The following is a 21,089-nucleotide window of genomic DNA, read 5'->3' on the forward strand; positions in this document are numbered from 1 at the left end:
CCCTGCTCCTGCAGGTTGATTGGAATTCTTCTTGCTCCAGCTCTCAGCAGCAGCAGAGAGCACTCTGGGCAGAGGGGTGTCAGCTGCTGTCATCCTTAGGACCCTTGCAAACAGTTTCCTGAGCATAGGTGCAGATGACTTCCTTGTTCTCTTAACCAAATTGCCTTTGTGAGGCTAAATAGAGTAAAGAACAGACGCTATTGTTTGTCACTGTAGCCCCTTTGGCAGAGTGGAGGAGGAATGACACAAGAGGCTGCCAGCTGCTATCTTCCTGAGCAGAGCTGCACTGCTCCGGAGATGTAGCTGCGTTTCAGGCAGGGTGTGCCAGAACACGCAGAAGGTGGCGGTGGTCTCTGTGCTGTGTTGTATTACAGCGCTTTGGGCTTGACTTGCAGGTTTGCCATGCAGATGGAGTTGTGAATGTTTTGTGTTTGAATTAGGGGTAGGTTTCTCAGGCTTGTTGCGAAGCATGAGCTTCTCTTCCTTAACAGCGTCACCATGGGCTGCAGGGAAGGAGATGACACTTGCTTTTGTCTGAGTAGCACCAGCAGAGGAGTATCAAGCTGAGGATAGTCCATGTTTTCCATTCAGCCACCCTGCAGCCTTGCCATATGTTCTTGGTGTGTCTAAAATGGCAGATTCCAATATTAGTGACATAGGCTTGCCTGCAGCTTCCTTTTTCTTCTCATAAGGAAAGACTGCCAGGAAGTCTGAGGTGCAAAAAACCTCCCCAAATCCTTACTGCCGAGTGCAGCAAGACTGAACCACCCCTGTCAGGGACTCCTGGTGGGGCTGTGGTGCTTTGTCTTGCCCAGCATGGTTATAAACATGCTGTGCAGATGGAGTCGCCTGGGTTTCTGTACCCAGAGGTGTATGAATGTTTGACCTGAGAGCTTTTTTTGCAACACGTACTCTGTGCTGCCCTGTCCCCCTCCCTGCAAATGCAAGGGCTACTGTAGGTCCCCAGGTGCTGCACTTCCATTTCTCTGATCAGTGAAACCAAAATTTGTTGTAATAATACCTAGGGCGTGCGGGATGTGCTCTTTCCAGAGAGCTCTACTTGGAGGGCAGGTGGTAACATGCAGTGACAGCCCTGCTGCCAGCACCATCCATTCCCTCCCTTCTCTCTGCCTCTCTAGTCCTGGCCCTGGCAGCAGGAGCTGAGGTCTGGGGCACGGCTGCACAGAGCCCTGCTGCATGGTGGCACCTGGAAGCTGTATGAAGAGCTGCAGCAGTAGATCTGTTGGGAGGTGATGTGCTTGTGTAATGGTCACATCATTTGCTGCTGGGTGAGCTAGGGAGCAAGTGGGGCAGTGCTTTGGGGCCAGGACTGGGGGAGGCAGCAGCAGAAGAAGGGGAGAAAATTTCCTGATGGAGTCCTCATCATGGGCCTTGCATGTACAGTATCTTGCTCTAGCAAGTGCCTGGAAAAGTTCAGGTTGAGCCCTGCGTGTGCCTTCAGGGTGGGTTACAAGGCTTTGTGCGGGGACATGCTCACAGGACAGCAGTGCTGCAGTGGGCAGGATAAATCCCTGGGTGCTGGGGACATGTGGGGTTTGAACACAGCCTGCCAGCACCAGCAGGTTGAGCACGAACTCCCATGCAGTGCTAAACTGAAAGAAACCTCTACTTGAGCCTTGCTCCTCTGGGACCTGGAGGGAGCTGTGTAAATCTTGTCTAAGGTGGGAGGCTATGCTGGGGTGATTAAAGGTGCTTGAAGTGGAGATACTGCCCTGCTGTTGCCCGAGGCTCAACAGTTGCAGCATCTGCATGCTGTAGGAACTTCACTAGCCTTTAGTCTTTCAACTGCCCGGCTTCTCTGGTGTCCATGCTGCAATCACACCTTGCAGCTGCAATTGCACCATGTAAAGCATTCCAGAGCCCACTGAATGTTTTTATATGAAGTGGGCAAGTCTGGCCAGAGACTCCAGTGTGGTTTCTTACTAGAATTAGCAAATACTGCCTCCCTCAGTCCCCTTGAGCCAGAGAGATAGGGAGAAGACGGACGCTAGTTCAAAAACCTGTTGATCTTGGCAGATCATCAGAACTGGTGTACAAGCAGGTATTTGGGGTGTGTGTGTGTGTGAGACTTGGAGGATCCAGTGTTGGATCCTGCCATTTGTGAGTCTAACCCAAAGTCCTCTTTGCTCACTGTGCTGCCTTCACACCCCTGCTTAGTCAGGTGCAGGATGGGCTTTCGCCTTGCAGGACTGCCCTTACCCTGTGTTTAGGTGTGGAGGAAGGTGAGCAGCTTTTCCTCTTGTACAAGTATGTTCTGCTTTTGATGTATTTTGTGGTGCACAGAAGTCAAGGACATAGGACGAGGTGTTGGGGTAGTAGGAATATCGCTTCTGTGGCAGACTGAAGAAGGGCTTGTGTGCCCTCAAATTTGTCCAGTTTTGGACACACGTTTTCATAAAAGATATTCCTTCTCCCTGTGTCTTCCATAGTCTGTAGTTTCAGACCTTGTTCCAAGCTTGTATTTGTTTCTAGCCTGGAAGGGGGTTATCTCCTCTAAATAGGAATGTGAGGAAAAAAAACTAATGTTGAACAGCAGTTGGAAGACTGGAGGTAGGAGAGCAACATATGCGCTTGCTGAGCTAAGCAGAGATAAGCACAATATGCAAATGGCAAGGTGGTAGCAGTGCGGGAGAGAGAGGCTGGAGAACAGCACAGAACAAGCAGAAAAACATGAGAATTAAATTAAATACAAGGAAAGGCACCTCAAGCCTAAGAGGTGGGAGGAAGGGTTGGAATCGTTTCCCTGCTGCTTCTGTGCCTCCAGCTTGATGCATCAATTTTTAAAAGTTCCTTTTAGCTTTGCTCTGCCTGCTGGTTTCTGTTCGTACTTCAATTCTCCCACCCAGTGGCCGCGTGGCTCAGCCTGATGCCATGGCTGCAGGGGTGTCTCGATGGTTCTGGCTGGTGAGATGTCTGGCTGGGCACCTGGGCAGCTCTGCATTGCCCAGCTGTCCTCATCAAGCTTGGCTGTGCAGCACCTCCGCACCTGAAATGTGGCTTATGCCTTTAGTCCCACTGCCCTTCGCTGGGTGACTGCGCTCAGGGAAGGAAGAAGGGCTCCCTGGGTAGGTGGGGGACCGATGTTCCCTGATCTGCAGGTGTCACAGTGTTAGTCAGAGGTGTGGAGGGAGAAGAGCAAAGCAGCTGATGTGTGGGTTGTGTTAGGAGGTGGGGGCCCTTCTGCTGCCCATAGGCCAGTAGCGGGGTCCCTGCTTCCCCCATCATGTGCTCATCCCTCCTACGCTCAGCACAAACTGCTGTAACAACTCTTGAAAGGGAAGCAAACGGTTCAGTTTTCTGGTGAACCCCCTCAGTGGGTTTAAGTGGCTCGCTGCAGGGGTTGAGGGGTTGAAGGAAGCAGGAACTGGCCTGGCTGGAAGTGGCAGCTGCCAGAGCAACTCTCCGTATGTTGTGGAAGCTGTACCTGCCCGGGAATATCTGCCCTAAGCTCTCCGCAGTTGGTCATTAAATACTCAGGCTTATTTGCCCTGTCATGAGATATTTGCTGTTTTTATAAGCAAAAGAGCTACCAACACTTGGCCTTGTATAATTGTTGTGTTACAACTCCTGCAATGCCCTCCCCATTCCCACACCAGCCTAGGCCTCTAACATTTTTCCCAAGTAAAAGCTGGTGCAGGGCTGTGGCTGGGTCAAGCAATTCTGCAGGGCCAGAAAGCTGCTGCCAGGCAGGCTCTGCTCTACCTTCCCTGGTTGCAACGTGACCTGCCTCTTGCCTCTGCGGTGCTGTTCTCTTCACACAGCGCCCGGGCACCCGAAGGTGTCAGGAAACATAGGTAAAATTGTTCTGTCCAGTACAAATCAAGCTTTTGTATAACGATAACAAAACCCCCTCACGGTTTAGGGAAGCTATTAGGATCTTGTGAGCTGACAGTGTTACAGCTACCATGAGAACCTCTGGGATGGTAGAAAAGCAGCCAAGGCAGGGGGAGTGTGTTGTATTTTGAAATGTGACAGCACGGTTTTAGGAGAAATGTTAACTTGTCCACAGCTAAATGTAGATTTCGTGCCTATTAAAACAGCAGTATCTACACTGAGCAAAAGGGTCTTTGGTGGGGGGAAGCAAACAATGACAGCAACAGGGAGATACTGAGTTTATCCATGACACGAACAGGCTGTATTTGAGACTGAGGTATGCTGCCTGTGGGTATGCTCCACCTCTAGCTTAAGATGGGGGAAAAACACTTTAAGCCAGTTTCACTTGTGGTTTTTTTGTATGTGGTTTCCCTCACGTACACACGCCTGTGGCCGCACCAAGAGTTTGTATGAGCCCAGCAGACCTGAGGGCCCCCAGCAGCTTTCAGCGTGGAGGGCTGACAAGCGGGACCCTCGCTCCCCCAGTGCGCTGCTGGGGCCTTGGCGGAAACTGCGCCAGCAGCCCTGCTCCATCTCCCACAGGTAAGCACCGCACCCGAGTCTGTTGTAGTTTAGTTAGCCAGTGGTGAGGGCATCGGAAGGTATTCAGATGCCTTGTGTCCTGTTTCTCCTCCTCTCTACTATGATAGCAGGTCTCTACAGCAGGAAATTCCACCTTTATGCAGTGTGCTGGCACAACTCTGACACTGAAGCTGGGGCTGTTGCTCATGGGTAGTGTTCGGTGCAGTTAACTAGCCCTGCCTGCCAGCTCTCGGGCCTGAGCTGCCCTCTCAAGGCAGGGAAACTGGGCTCAGAGTAGGTTACTATGACTGCTCAGAGACCATCCTTAGTCCTGCACATGTTGTCTTGATGTTCTGAACTACAGTGATCTCTGAACACAGCCTCCTCATTAAACTATAGATACTGGCTGTCACTGAAGTAACAAAATAGCAGCTCATTTGTCTTAATACTAAATTTTAATTAAAAAAAAAGAAAATTCCATGAGGGCATCTTCCCTGTCCACCAGAATTTTGAGGTTTACAAGCAAGGCATTGTGGAGCCCCTGAAAGCAATTGTTTCCTAGCAATTCTGTCAACTCCTCCTGTATTATGCAGCCTCCCACAAAGCCTTTACTTACCTTGCAGCCTCTCTGCACCCATCTCATTCAAACCACATCCTTTAGATTCAAACTGTGACAAAAGAACTATCGTAGAGCACTTTACAACCACTACGGCAGTGCGTGATGAGAAGTATTTTATAAAGCTGATGTTGTATCTTAACACAGTGATCACTGTCATCTGGGTAGGGACAGCACCTGCCATGCATTATTTAGATACTTCATTATCAGTTTATGTTTCTTGTGGATTATGTAGTGTTACATATCCAGATAAAGTGGTGCATAACTCTGGTCTATATCATAGAATGGTTTGGGTTGGAAGGGACCTTAAAGATCATCTAGTTCCACCCCCTCATCATGGGCAGGGACACCTTCCACTAGACCAGGCTGCTCAAAGCCCCATCCAACCTGGCCTTGAACACTGCCAGATTTTTCAGGGCTGTGAGTGCACATTGCTAGGTCATGTTGAGCTTCTCATCAACCAACACCCCCAAGTCCTTCTCCACAGGGCTGCTCTCAATCCACTCATAGCCCAGCCTGCATCTGTGCTTGGGATTGCCCTGACCCATGTGCAGGACCTCCTACTCGGCCTTGTTGAACTTCATGAGGTTTGCATGGGCCCACCTCTCAAGCCTGTCACGGTCCCTCTGGATGGCATCCCTTCTCTCCAGCATGTCGACTGCACCACACAGCTTGGTGTTGTCAGCAAACATGCTGAGGGTGCGCTCGATCCCACTGTCCGTGTTGCCAACAAAGATGTTAAACAGCGCCGGTCCCAATACCAACCCCTGAGGAACACCACTTGTCACTGCTCTCCACTTGGACATAGAGCCATTGACCGTGACTCTTTGAGTGCAACCATCCAGCCAATTCTGTATCTGCCAAGTGGTCCATCTGTCAAATCCACATCTCTCCAATTTAGAGACAAGGATGTTGTGTGGGACAGTGTCAAATACTGTGCATATGCGGAGAATACACATACACATATGCAATGAATACACATCAGTGGAGAACTATGACTGTAAATTCCCAGTCTCAAAAAAAAAAAAGCTTTTATTTTCACCTATCCTGAAGAGTGAAATGCATGGCTTTCTATGGGGAAAGAAGTTGTACCAACAAGAATACAGTATTCAAAGAACATTTTTGGTTTTTTTAATAAAATACTATCATGTTCATATCTATACAAATAATTATTACAACTATTAAACAAAGTATTACATTTAACAATAGAAATCTCAGAACTCTGAACAAGATCATGGTTTGGGATATTTACACCTGAATGCAACACATTTGTAAAAAGATGTCAAAATAAACAGAACAAGATCTTATTTACAATTGGAAGATGATGTTCCTGTTCATTCATTATAGATTTCTACTGCAGAGTTCCTTTTTTCCATTACAAAATAGTAAGGACTTTCCACCGAGGCTGTATCCAAGTAATTTACAGCTGTATAAAACAGAAGCACAGCAGAAAACTCTGGACTGAATATAAATAATTTACACCATGGAGGGCAACAGCATCTTTGATTAATCTCCTGTGGCAAAATCTGTATTTGCTGCCCTTCTCACAGTGAGCGGGCGAGAACGGGGGTACAGCCCACTGTGGGCTTGGTTGTTTCATATTTGTGATTGCCAAAACAGCAGCGCATATTGCAAACTTGGAAACCTACTTGTAAAAATACTTTTGGTGAGGCAGAAAGAAATGCTTTTTTTTTTTTTATTTATCTCATAAAAACTGGTATCAGCAAATAATAAATGGCTTCTGTGTAATGAAGCAGGGCTTGTTTGGTATTGTCATGACCAAAAACCTCTGCTAAATCTTTCACCGGTTCACAGAATAACTTGCTCTCAGTATAACTAGTGGGAATAAAGTGTTGGTGCTCTGAGGTTTTAGATTTACTCTAGGGATCGCAGAGGCAGTAGGAGGTCGAAAACACCCTCACACACAAACCTGTGTCTGCACTGGCGCTCCTGTCCATGTGGCTGCTACCCGTGCTGGATCACTGGCAGCGGGAGAAGGGAACAGCAGTAGTAGACCACTTAGGTGATGATAAAGAATGGAGCTCCTTATATCGCTGTATCAGAAAACAACACAAATTTTGACAGATTTGGTATAAATAGATTCAAAGCTACTCTGTCTTTCCAGTCAAAGTGAGATCATTAAGAAAGTGATGAGCATGAAACTTATTTGGGGAACAGCAAAACATCACAGCTCTTAGCCCAGCTGCCTACGCTCAGTCATCCAGAAACAGCGTGAGTTTGTGACCAAGTCCTTGAGCCAGGGCTGCGCGAGTACCTCTGCGTAAGGTGAGAAGAGAACAGGAGATCAGAAATAACAAAATGACCCCTTTTCTCCAGCAATGCCCTCTGCAGTTGCCCTGACACGATTTGTTTCCTGCAACAGCACTACAGTCACCAACCACAGCAGCAGCAGCGCAGCTTTAAAGTGCAGTAGGAAATCTGTGCAAAATTCAGGAGGCTCTGTACTAGCACAGCGTATTTTTTTTTTTTTTTAGTTCAGAGAGGTGCTCTTCCACCTGGGCAGCAGCATAGTGACTGGAGCAGGGAGCAGGAGCTAGAAAACACATTCCAGTAAGGCTCAGCCACCAGCTCAAATCACTTCAGTTCTCGGTTTCCTTAGCTGTTCTTAAATGAGGTCCTTTCTCTCAATGAAAAGGTATATAAATGTTAATATGTTACTGTTTTATTACCTGCTTTCAACTTAGTCTGACTCTGCTCTTACGCTCCTAGGCTTCTTAAGGGATTAATCAAGGACTACAGAGACATGGGCGCAGCCCAGCCCTACAGCAGTTGCTATTGTCAGAAGTCACTTAGGGCAAGCTGAAAGCCACAGCTCCACAACGCTTGTCAGCTGTGGCAGTCCCACCCTAGAGGTAGTGCTGAACCTTTCCCTTCGGCTGCTTATTTTGCTAAATTAAGCAGTACTGGGTATTTTTCCTTTCTTCAAAGCCAAAACAAAACCCCCACTTAATGTAAGTAACCTTCAAAAAGGTATTATGGAAGAGAAAATGCCGTTCTCCACATAACAAACTGCAATTAAAACCACAAAATCTTTTCCAAATATATCTTGAAAAACAAAAGAACTGTTAATTGCCAGGTAATTTTTAGGAGGAAAAGATAACAAATTGTTGCTGTCGTAGATGTTTGCTGAAGAAAATGTATTTGTTTGTCAAATTGTTATTATAACAAGTAAAACAGAATTATTTCATCTGCCAAACTTGCAGAGCTCCTTTTTCAAACTTTTTTTTTTTCCTCCCCAAAAAACATGTATTGAAGTAAGGTGAGCCTTCCTTAAAGTCTTATCAACCTGACACTTAAACACAACAGCTTCAATGGTAGGAGAAAGGAAAAATAAAAGAAAAAAGAAAGAAAAGAAAGAATGGCAAAGATGATGCAATCGTTCCTCTTCCTGAGAGCAGAGCCCAAAGCCCTGGGAAAGGGCCAGCGGTCAGAAGCTGAAACACCAACCTGTGAGTGGCACAAACTGACCTACAAAACTAAATGCAAGAAGCCTGGTCCATGTGGAACGGCAGGGGTGATTAGTTTATGAAGAGGAAAACCAAAACAATTTCATAATTAAAAAATAACAAAAATTACTTAACATCTAATTTCCCCTCTTTTGATGTGAAATATCCAGTCCATGCACTGTTCTGCCTAAAGGCATATGAGCATGAACATGAGAGAAGCTGAAATCTGTGGCAAACCCACAAGCTTCTCTTAAGCCAGGGGACCTGCCCGGATTCAGCGTTCAAAGACCATCTTGGACAGTCAATTAGACCAAAAGACTGCACAATAGAGCCAATTTTTCTTTAATTAAATTGATCTAAAAAGCCAGTCAGAAGTGTAAACAATGGAATTTGGACAAGTGCGTTTATATGAAGCTCAAGCAGATACATCTGCCTACCTTTCTTTTCACAGCAGTCTTCCTGATCCCACACCAACGCCATGAGATCATTTAGTATCACTTATGGCATGTAAAAAAACTCACTTGTATGTGGCTGAACTTCAACAGAAATTGCCATGTTCAAGGAGGGTAATGAAATAGTATTTCTCCATCCTGGTCGTGGCAGATTTCAGAAAAAGTCCTGAGAAGGACGACAAAGTGGCATGGCAATTAACGCAGGAATCGCCGTGCCCTGTCACAACAATGCGAGGTACAAGTATCTAGAGAAGACTGACGGTCACGTGGTAATTACTTTTGAGCCACATACTGCAAAACTGTGCAGTTCCTGCAAAATCACAATAGTCTTTGTATGACTAAAATGCCTGTGCTGTGATTACCTGCGCTACAGGTATCCTGTGAACAAGGTCGCTATTCTTGGTCGTCTTTGTAAACAGAAAAGGGGCACGTGAAAGTTACTGACACAGTTACTGCCTCTTCAGAAAATGATGTAAAACATTTAAAAAAAAAAAAAACCCAAAATCACAGCTGACATATTCTACTATGAATACTCAGGATCACATTTAACCTCAATATAACACCAGTGAAATTAACAGTGAAATCAATATGAAGGAATAAATATATAGAATAGAACAGAACAGAACAGACTGTTTCAGTTGGGAGGGACCTACAACGATCATCTTATCCAACTGCCTGACCACTTCAGGGCTCACCAAAAGTTAAAGCATGTTGTTAAGGGCATTATCCAAATGCATCTTAAGCACTGACAGGCTCGGGGCATCGACCACCTCTCCAGGAAGCCTGTTCCAGTGTCTGACCACCCTCTCGGTAAAGAAATGCTTCCTGATGTCCAGTCCAAACCTCCCCCGGCGCAGCTTTGAACCATTCCGACAAGTCCTATCCCTGGATCCCAGGGAGAAGAGCTCGGCACCTCCCTCTCCACTTCCCCTCCCCGGGAAGCTGTAGAGAGCCATGAGGTCACCCCTCAGCCTCCTCTTCTCCAAACTAGACAAGCCCAGAGTCCTCAGCTGCTCCTCAGAGGACATGCCTTCCAGCCCCGTCACCAGCTTTGTTGCCTTCCTCTGGACCCATTCAAGGACATTCACGTCCTTCTTAAACTGCGCGGCCCAGAACGGCACACAGCACTCAAGGTGAGGCCGCACCAACGCCGCATACAGCGGGATCATCCCCTCTTGAGCGGCTGGTCAGGCTGTGGTTGATGCCCCCCAGGGTGCAGGTTGCCCTCTTGGCTCCCAGGGCACACGCTGCTGGCTCGCATTGAGCCTGCTGTCGACCAGCCCCCCCAGATCCCTTTCTGCAGAGCTGCTCTCCAGCCACTCCTCTCCCAATTTACACTTGTGCCCGGCGTTACACCGTCCCAGGTGCAGAATCCGGCATTTGGACTTGTTGAATTTCATTCCGTTAATGATAGCCCAATGCTCCAATCTATCTAAATCCCTCTGCGAGGCCTCTTATCCCTCCAGAGAGTCAACTGCACCTCCCAGTTTGGTATCATCAGCAAACTTGCTAATGGTGCATTCAACTCCTGCATCCAGATCGGTGATAAATATATTGAACAGAACTGGCCCTAGAATTGAACCCTGAGGAACACTGCTGGTGACAGGTCAGCAGCCAGACGTAGCCCCATTCCCTACAACCCCTTGAGCTCTGCCCTTCAGTCAGTTCTTCACCCAGCACACCGTCAACCTGCTCATCCCACAGCTGGACAGCTTGTCCAGAAGGATGCTGTATGGGACAGTATCAAAAGCCTTACTAAAATCCAGAAAAACTACGTCCACCAAGTTCCCTTCATCCATTAGGCAGGTGACCCTAACACAAAAGGATATCAAATGAGTTAAACGGGACTTTCCCTTTGTGAAGCCACGTTGACTGTGCCTGATGATTGCATTGTTCTTTAAATGCCTTTTGATAGTACCCAGTATAATCTTCTCCATAATTTTTCCAGGAACAGAGGTTAGACAAACAGAGGTTAGACTAACAGGTCTGTAGCTCCCTGGGCTCTTCCCTCACATCCTTCTTGTAAATTGGAATAACACTGGCTAGCTTCCAGTCAGCAGGGACCTCCCCGGACTCCCAAGACCTTTGGTAGATGATCGAGAGGGGTCTTGCCATAACATCCCCTAGCTCCTTCAGTACCCTGGGATGAATCCCATCAGGCCCCATGGACTTGTGAACATTCAGCTGTTGCAACTGGTCTGTGTCAGTTTACAAGCTCACTCCTGTTTTCAAAGACATCATGAAGTAGCATAGATTTCCCAGCAGAGGAAACTTATGTGGTACTATGTGAATGCCTGGAATGACGAGCAGGACTAACTTTTATATAAAGAAGTCCTGAAAGCCAGGGCTTAATTCTTCACTACTTTGTCCCAAAAGCCAAATACACCATTGCACACACAATGCCATTTAAAGAGACCAAGAACGGTGGTTTTGCTTCCCTCCTAAAGGTCTAGACAAGTATGTAACACACAGGGCAGCTGCTGCTTCAACACCCCTGTCTTTATCATCCACAAGCCACAGAGCCACTCATCGTTACGGAACTCATTTCACTACCTGAGGGATCTACCAAGTTAGGGAGATCAATGTGATGTTGAGGACTGACCATCATTCCTAACCCTCCTGCTCTGCACAGGCCAGCTGCTGCCACTCAGTCAGTAACTACACTTGGCAGCCCATTTCACAGTCGAACTCAAGACAAGATGCCTTGCTGTGAAGTGAATTAAATATTCAATCTATTATTGTTAAGAAACACAGAGAACTGATGCGCCACTTAGACTTAGTGTCCTAAGATAAGCTCCATCTGAATTAAAAAGTGATTCCCAATCAGAATCAGAACCGTTTCACTTAACTTTGCAGAAAAACATCAGAACCCAGGTTACAAGAGCGGAGACACTGTCAGGATGAACTACAGACACAGCCCAATTATTTCTTATGCTAAAGCCTCTTTACTTTCCTGGATCGGCGTAAAAGGACTTAGCAAAAATGAGGCCTGGGCAGTCAAGCTGTGGAAAAGCCTTTCAGGTCCCTCTTTGTGGGTCCTGTTCTTGGAGATGGAAGAATATCTTTCTTTCTACCTTTCAAATTAAAAAAAAAAAAAAAAAAAAAATCCCAGGGAGTCTGCTCCTCACCCCCCCCCCCCCCCCCCCCCAAAAAAAAGGCATTGGGGAAGAACCTGTGACAGGTCCCAGGAGCAGCAAGACGACGCACTGGTGGGCAACACACAAGTGTTTCAAGCTTGCCCTGCCCAGAGAAGAGGCCCCGGAGCAGTTTTTGCCACTCCCTGGCTGGTAGGGGGAGGACTGCATACAAGGAAACCTGAAGTTACTCTGTTGTTTGAAGAACCAAAACCAGGATGGTATTTCTAAGCACATAAAAATAAAAAAGACAAATATTTCTGCCTTGTTTGAAGAAAAAGCACATTGCAGAGCCATTAAATAAATAAAACTTACCTAGTTCTTCCCTTTCCTTTAAAAGAAACGGGACCGAAATTTGTGAAAGTACTGGAGGCTCAGCCAGCGCACGCACATTCACTCCATCTCTCACGCACATACAAGCGCATCCGCCTTCCTCGTGGTGCTCAAATCACAACGTCTTCCCGGTATGCAGCGTTTCAGTCTTGACACGTTCACGTTCCTCCTTCTGCCACAATCATACGGGTTTAGACAAAAGGTGCATTCAAGTGCAGAGTACTGATATTAACGCGGGCCCCGATCCTGTCAGCAACGTTAAGTAAAAACTATGCCCCCAGGGTTCCCTGCTCATTTTGCGGGATGCCACAGGCTCAGTTCTCCTCCCATGTGCTGCCTGGTACAACAAAAGGCTGTCACTCACAGAAACCAGAAAGCTGGTGTTTGAGCGTGGGCCAAAGAAAAGGAGGGAGGGGCGGAAAGACATTAAGAAGGTGCTAAACAAGGTACAAAACCCACCCTGAGGTAACTTGCAGCATACGAACAATGAAATGGCAACAAATAGGACTACTGTCTCCGCTGACTGCACCAGAAGGAGTCGTAAGCTACATTAAAATGTTGACCACGTTCAGCAGTAACTGAAGCCATTGTTAAAACGGATCCAAACAAAATTCTTCTTAGAAACAGAAAGTCATGGGTTAAAGAAATCTGAATTTTCTAAACCAGTATTTTTAATTGCTGACCATAGAAACACATAGTCATTTTTGCCAGGTAAAGTCAGCCTTAAGTCAAGTGCATGTGACAAGCTTCAAACAGGCAAAAGCTGCACAACAAATGCCTTTATCAATTAATGCTGTGTTAACACAGACTTGACTTGTGTTGAGGCTCCTGAAGATATTTTACAAAGGAAAAAGAGAAACCCAAGCCACTTCAAGTTCGTCTGTAGTTTCAGGAAAACACATCAGAAATGAAACAAAATCTGTAGCGTTTATTTCCTGTCTCCCATACGGATGCTCTCACTCCTTTCTTTACATCCACGTATTACTGAGGGTGGCCCTTACCCTGGAACAATCGGACATCAAACTTGATTGTTGGAAAATCAACAACCAGTATTTGCACAGCTCTCAATGTTGCATCCTTACTGTTTACTAGTAAGTAAGCATTGCTATAGGCACTGGTGCTTTAAAGTTAGTAAGGTGGATGGAAATACAGTGTGTATATAAATACGGAAAGTACCCATATACATACATTTAGGCAAACAAACAGTGATGCTATGAATGGTCTCTTCAGGGATGCCAGTAAGATCCACTTTTTTCTTCTTAAATATATAAACAGCGCATCAGTCTAGAAGTCAGTCCATCAGTTTTCATACAGCTGAGCTGCAGTCGTGACCTAGAATATGGCTTATATTGTGGGCAGGTCGGTTTGAGGACTGCTTGGAAGAATCGGAAGCAGATGTGTTTGCAATGGACAGCAAAGGCGACATTGCTGAACCATCTGGAGGAAGAGCTGTGGCTATTTCTGGAAACAAAGATGTTAAGTTAAAATTGGATAAGTGCGACGTGTTAGTCATGTGCATCGGCGGCATATCCGGAAGCAAAGGAAAACTTGGCTGAGCAAAACCAACAGGCCTGGGAGGAGACAAAATGGATCCAAATCGATTGTTTAAACTTCCACTACTCGGCTTCTCCGTGCTTGGGTTAGGAAACATTTGATTGGGAAAGTAAGGGATAGAAATGTCGTTGGAAAGGGTAGGGTGGGCAGGCGAGTAAGGTGGGTAGAAGGATGGCAGCGTATTCTGAGGATCGACCGGGATTAGAGCTGGCGTTCGAGTGGCACTAGGCTGAGTGACTGGTGGGATGAAAGAGGCATTAGCATTTATCGGTGGATTCATGCCACCCTCTGGAATAAAAGGGAATCCAAAATTCTGAGAGAGAGTATGTTGGTCAGGGGCCGCATTATCGTTAGACACTTGAGGGCCATCAGACATAAATCGGACAATGCTTCCTCTTTTTTCTATCGCAGACTGCTGGCGCCCAAGGATCATACTGCCGCTGGTAGACAGGGGAAGATGGGGAAGACTAGGGTCAAAGACGTTTCCGTGTCTCTGATTTCCGGATCGATTCCTTTCGGGCTGACGTATTTTAGAACCTCCATTATCTTGCAGAGGATGCCTCGACCGCTGAGTAACTGAAGAATTTGGCTGACGAACAGAAGGTTGCCCTTGCTCACCATTTCCATGAGAAACTGCAGGGTGAGGGTGAGTTGGCCTCACGACTCCATGCATGTTGCTAGAAACAGGCGTATTCATGTGGCTCTTGGTTCCATGACTGTCTGTCATCCTCATGGGATTGGACTTCTGCACAGAGATGTTTGGGCTCGTGTTGCGACCCTGAATATCTCCCGAGGAAGAAGAACTCGAAAAAGGAATATTCAAAGAACTGTTCCTTGTGTTAATTGCACCAATAGACATGTCACAGCTCTCCCTACTCTGGCCGTCACCATCTCTTCGGATGTGGACGCTCTCCCGTGCTGGGGGACAGTTGTACTCAATTGTGGAGGAGGCGCCGCACTGCGTGTTCCTTTGATGTTCTGGGATTGATCTTTGGCTTCCACTAACTTGATCTCCAAGGTGAGGGGCAAGTAAACTCTGCATAAAACTTTGGTGGCACGTGTTTTCATTTTCCCTTGATGGCAGGGCATTTCCTGTTGGAATACCCTGTACTGGCTGGTAGGGCAATCTCTTCTGTCTCTCTATGGATGGCCCAGTATTTTGACCAATTCGAAACGCTTGCGACTGCATGCCCCTGAGGGATGACACAGAATTACCAATTTCGCTGTTTCTTGAAGCCTGTACATCAAAATTGCCCGTTGGTTGCTGATTGGGTCCAGCTGGCTTGAATGTTTGACAATCAGAAAGCCGCTGCACATCTGAGCCAACTGTATGGTCGACAGATAAGCGGCCCTGCATATTATGAATCACCAACCCTTTATTTCTAGGAACATCAAGATAGCTTCTCATTTCAAGCTGGTCAGAAACCCTAGGGCCTTGGAGAGATATTCCTATTCTCTGTTCCGAATTAGAGGGCGTCTTCCCAATGAGCGCCTCAGCAGAGTAGCTGGAAACTCTGTTTCTTTCCTGCCTATGAGGGGTGCATGTCATATCTGAGGGTCTGGTTACGATACTTGCCTGGGACACCATTTGCTGCTCTAAGCCCCTTGAGGTCATAAGTCTCTGCATCTGATTGTGCCCTGACACGTGTTCAGAAGCTGAACCTTGCTGTCTGCTGCTAACATCTTGCTGCTGTTGATGCATAATATCCTGATTTATATGGCTCTGAGGGTGGTTATGATGGTTTCTGCTTGTTGCAGGATTTTCACAGTTCTTTTCAGGCTGGGAAGCTCCAAAGTGCTGCTGCATCTGCTGCTGCATTTGCTGGTGGTGAGGATGAGGCTGACCACCTTTTTGCCGTGTTTGATCACTTCCGTGGTGTTTTTGCTGTAGAGAAAGTTGTGTGGCTTGTGTTCCCTGGATGAGATTTCGTTTCTTTTGCATCTGCACCTCCTGCTGTATTGTTCGCTGTTGGTGGACACTGTGGGGTTGAGAGTGGACTGAGTTTTCCCCGTGAGTGACGTGGTGCTGCAGCTGATACAAGTGGTGCCTTTCTCTTAACTGACCAGCCTGCTGTTGCTTTAAGTATGGATGATTACTGTGAAGGTGAGATATGCCTGGAGCAGGAACATGTTGAATCGGCTGCAAGTGCTGCCCTGCCTGGCCTTGCTGCTCTGAAATTGAGGGCTGAGAACCACACTGAACTTCAGTTTGTCTCAAAGCTGGCGTTACAAAATTGCTGTTGGATGGGAATAACCTATTGAGGCCATCGGTGTGCCCTTGATTGCTCACTGATGCCACTGAATTGGATGAATTAGGAGGAATCTGATTGACTAGCATCTGTGTTTGATCGGCAATACTCTCCGGTGTTCGGTTCATCAGCGCCATCCCTTCAAGCCTTATGGGCGTTGTCTGGCACTGCTTTTGCCTCTTTGCCGTAGAAAGCAGAAGGTCGTCTTGAACAGCCCGCTTGGCAGAGTCTTTGCGACCTTCGTGATTTTGCTGCTTTAAGTGCGATTCCTGCAGCTGGGGAGCCTGCATGGTGCTTGCCCTAATAGCATTCAGTTGTTCCTGAGCATATTCACTCATCATAGCGGGTACCGGAGACTGATTGACATATGTGCTAGTTGGGAGGGAGAGGCTCACCGTTGCAGGGACACTTGCTGGCTCCGAAGACTGGGATAAACTCGAGCAGCTCACAAGGGGATGGACAATGCGACTCTGGTGTATTAGATTATTCACGCTTAAACTGGTTATGCTTGGTGACTGGGAAGCAGAAATCTGCAAAGAAGTGTTTGAGGTTTCCGCGCCTCCTACAGAGCAGCTTGGCTTTTCAACCTGTCTATCGACGTTTGTCTGTACTGTATCTTGAGCACTGAATTTGTTTGGTGCCGCTTCCAACGGCCCTGTGTTGTTTTCTTTCACCGGTTGAGGTTTAAAAGGCTGTTGCTCTCTCTCCAAAGGTGCAACCTCAGCTGACTTAGAGATGGCATCCCTCATGTTAACCTGTATTCCTCCTCCACCTTTCTCAAGGTTTTCCTGGTCAAAAATAGCTCTCGCTGCAAGAGCTACAATGTCGGTCTGTTCTGAAAATGTGCAGCTGTTACAGGTACTGGTTGAGGTGCTGCTAGTAACGTCTTCTCTGGTGGTATCTGGCAACATAGATGCAACTGAGAATCCTCGACTGCTGCCAGAGCTAGTTGACATTGGGGAGTCTGCCTGCCTGCTAGCGATAAGGGAAGCACTGACTACTTCCTGATCGGAAATGCAGGAGTGATGCTGGGAGAGAGTATCACCTTCCGTGTTCATTAGCAAGAGTTCCTGCTTCTCAGGCAAATCAACATTTGATTCTGCTGATTTAGAGTTTTCCATGGGAAAATTAGAATGCTCCCCCTGAACAGTAAATGAAGAGGTTTTTTCCACAGCTGTTCTTTCTTTCGTGAGATCAGACAGCATTTTGGTTAGACCCTGTCCTTCTAACAAGTCCGCATCTTGCATTACCACTGAGGAATCCTGCGCAACGTTGCAGGACTCTGAAATCGTTCCTGCCTTGGAAGCATGACCTGCTGTGCTGCTCTGTGCTGCTGACGTCCCAGCAACCTGAGAATGTGTCACATGTGCTTCGGTACGGGAGGACGTTAAGGTGCTGGGGGGTTCACAGGGTTTGGGAGATTCTGACAAGGCAGGGCCAGTTGGTGGACGGTTCTGAGACCCACGGGCCTGCTGGCGAGGAGCAGCATCTTTGGCAGTCGGCGGGACGAGCGCCAGCTGCTCTGACACCACGGACGCCAGCGGCGAGGAAGCGGGTGCCTCTGCCGAGCTCGGTTCGGGGACGGAGCAGGTTTTGGCTGCCTGTTCAGAGCTCGCAGTCTCTTTGGAATGACAGTCAGAAGCACTGACGCCACGCGATGCTGCCACACTGCTCGCCTGCGACGTCGTTAAAGCTTGCGGTACTGCTGGAGCGTTTTCAAGCAGCCCCTCGCCGCTCGAATGCTTTGCCGCCGTTTCCACAGGAGCACAGTCCACCTTCCCTGCATCTTTGCAAGGAACTGCTGGGCAGGACACTTTACTGTTAACTGCCTGGTGTTTCTTTGTACTTGGCTTTTTATTTGTCCTTTTTGATTTTGCATTGGATGGCAAGCCAGCAGCTGCTTTTTTGGGGGAAGCATTTATTGAATTAGATGCACTAGTTAATACTGAAACCTCTGCGGGTACTGACGATGCCACAGAAGTTGGTAACGACACACAGTTAACTGTGGCAATCTGGTTATTGACAGTTGTGGGATTGGTAGGGTGGCTGAGAGACAAGTGTAAGCAGCTCTGTCCAGCCATTTGCGAAATGCTTTGATTGAGGTTAGCTAAAGCACCAAATGTATTGAGGGCAACATTGGTATTTGGATCTTCGCTGGTGGTGGGTTGAATAATTTGCATAGGGGCTTGATTTGAAGCTCCAGATGAAGACATCACAGGCTGCAATGCAAAAAGCTGCCCGTTTAATGAGATAGTTTGAGGATGCTGTTGATTGGACATTGTAACTGAAAACGTTTGCGTAGAGCTAGAAGATGGCAAAGAAGATGGTCTCGGTAATATATGGACAAGGTGTTTCCCTCCAAAAGTCTGTGGAAGAGAGGCATTTTGTATGGAGCTGCTAGAGTTCGCGATTGCAGTCGGCCCATTCACGGGAACTCTTACAGAAGCAGAAGGCTGAGCGGAGAGGAGGGGAAGAGGATTCTGATTAGCAGCTTGTATAATCACAATTTGCTGACTAACATTTTGGCTGGGAACTTCCGCTCTCACAATCGGAGGGCAGGGAGCGGGGTTTGGAGGCTGGAGAATGATGACGTTCTGGTTAGCTGGTGCTCCTGTAACAGCTGACGCGACTGGCTGAGCCATCTGAATCACCTGCATAGCTGAATTTAATGGAAGGATATTTCCTGCAGCCTGAGTTTTAACCTGTGGCTGGCTGATTAATGGCTGCATAGGTAAGGGTGGGCAGGAGGGTAAGGTAACCACAATCTGTTCAGCTGCCTGGCCATCCCCCGGCAGAGAAGTATTCAAACTGATACTTGTAGTCAAAGGCCTGCTATGAGCAGAAGATACAGTACCAGCACCATTAACTGGCTCATTTAATAGTGCAGTCATTATACCGGATGGCGTTTGGCTTAGTGGCTGAACAGTATTTCCCGCTAGCTGCAAAGTTGTCCACGTGGTCTGTGTGTTTCCAGCTGAAGGTATCCGTGTAAGGCTACTCATATTTTTCAAGTCTGAACTGCCAACACCTGAAGAGCCTGAAAAAGTCCAGCAGTTCTCTAAGGGACTGGCAGGCAGAGTGCTTACCACCGTCACAGCCTTAACTCCTTCTGCTGCAGAAGACACAGGCATTCCAGCACTACTTACTAAGTCTGTACTTTTGAGGACGTTTACAGAGGAAAAACTCTCTGCAGTAGACAGTCTCACAGATGGCACACAAACTGTGTCCGTGGTCAAAATGACACAGCTTTCCTGAAGGTCACTCCTCGAACTGTGTGTATTTGAGCAAGTTGCATTCACCTGTTGAACTTGGGAGGCTTCCGTGGAGGCACTGGAAGGAAGGCTGATTCCCTGCAGGAGTGTTTTCTTTGTTAATTTAGTGCCCTCATCACCATTCCTTTTGGGGAGATTTTGATCATTCTGTGGTGCATTATTTGAAGAACACTGCAGTTCCTGTTCTGTTCCGGATCGAGATGCGCTCTGCGAGCTGGCAGTAGCAGCGGCAAGCACGCCTCGCTCATTCTCCGGGGTGGAAAGCTCAAGAACGTTTCCTGCTGGAGCTGTCTGAGCGGATGCCAGCGGAGAAACTGTAGTTTGCGACCATGGCTTGTTTTCCGTGGGGTAAATGCCAGAAATGGTCACAGGAGTCACTAGGTTGCAAGTTCTCTGGACTGGCACAACATTGGCTGTTTGCTTTTGTAAATTATGACCAACATTAAACGTTATTCCCTGGACAGATGCTCCCTGGTTATTTCCGTTGGGTTGACTCCCATTTGAATAGACAATGATGTTCTTTTGAACCTGATCACTGGGAATAACAACCGAGACTTTCGCATTCTTGAGATTTCCCTTCCAGTGGATTGTAGGGTCATCATACAGGCAAATATCATTTGCTTTCAGTAGTTCGATGTATCTCCCGTTTTCCTTTTGCAGTTCATCCAACTGTTTCCGGAGTTTTTTTATCTCTTCAGCTACAAAACAGTGAGAGCACTCCATTACATTGGCACCAGCGCAAATACTAGGTAATGTTCCCACATGACTTGGAGAATAAATACTATGCAGTATTGAAATAAATTGTTAATAATGTATGCTCTCTTAAAATGGTTAATGTAACATAAATAAAGACTCTTCTCCTGATAAGCCTCTCTACTGAGCAGGAAAGTGAATGAACTTCACAGACTATTCTGTTACCAAAAGCAGGATACGTCAAATTATTTAGTTAGAAAAAACGTCAGGACTAACTTAGATGAAACTGAACACCAATCAAACTGTTTAATTACCGAAAGAAATACAAGCACATTAATTTATCTTTTTCTTTTCCCTGCTCTTTTGCAAAGACTAAAACTGGTTTTATTTAATTGATAATCTCATGGCTTTCCAGGACAATTAAGTTTCATTACATCTAAAAATGATATGCAAAATTAAATACAAAGCACTTATGTAAAGCCACAAAAACCAGCAATACACTTGGAGACAGCTCACCTAACTAGGAAAATCACCTAGGTTTTTCAAACCCAATTACATCGACAAGATAAAAATAAACTATTTAGAATTCCATTCTATGGCTAGAAATAAAAATCACAAACTGCAACATTAGCTCTGAGAGTATTTCTGTCATACCTCCATCACTGTATTTTTACGCATCTGTTCAAGAAGATCTTATATGATGCATTATATTTTTATAAAATAGGCTGTTATCACTGCAGCATTTGAAAGGAAAAAAAAAAAGCTCTATGCATGAAGGAAACTGTGTTTTCAATGAAAAAAATTGAACACTGGAGTTTGTCAAAAATCATTCTGGTCACTACAGTAGAATAAATCAGGATGGAATCTATTAAATTGTGTCGCATCACCTATAAGCTCTGTAAT

At 46.6% G+C, this 21,089-nt stretch overlaps 1 protein-coding gene across 7 annotated transcripts in view; it reads right to left on the bottom strand.

Moving 5' to 3' along the window:
• Positions 1 to 6,140: 6,140 nt before the first annotated feature.
• USF3 (upstream transcription factor family member 3) overlaps positions 6,141 to 21,089 on the bottom strand; it is a 37,877-nt gene continuing 22,928 nt past the window's right edge. For 4 of the 7 annotated variants that reach the window (XM_052795176.1, XM_052795177.1, XM_052795170.1 and 1 more), the window contains 2 exons: positions 12,401 to 20,191; positions 6,141 to 9,117 (listed from right to left, as the gene is read on the bottom strand). In XM_052795176.1, the coding sequence (XP_052651136.1) occupies positions 13,725 to 20,191 (6,467 nt within the window). In that variant the 3' untranslated portion in view covers positions 6,141 to 9,117; positions 12,401 to 13,724. The remainder of the gene's footprint in view (positions 9,118 to 12,400; positions 20,192 to 21,089) is intronic. The other 3 variants (XM_052795173.1, XM_052795174.1, XM_052795171.1) reach the window with 3 other exon arrangements.

The sequence above is a fragment of the Harpia harpyja genome, chromosome 8 (assembly GCF_026419915.1).
Source record: "Harpia harpyja isolate bHarHar1 chromosome 8, bHarHar1 primary haplotype, whole genome shotgun sequence".
Taxonomy (NCBI): Eukaryota; Metazoa; Chordata; class Aves; order Accipitriformes; family Accipitridae; genus Harpia; species Harpia harpyja.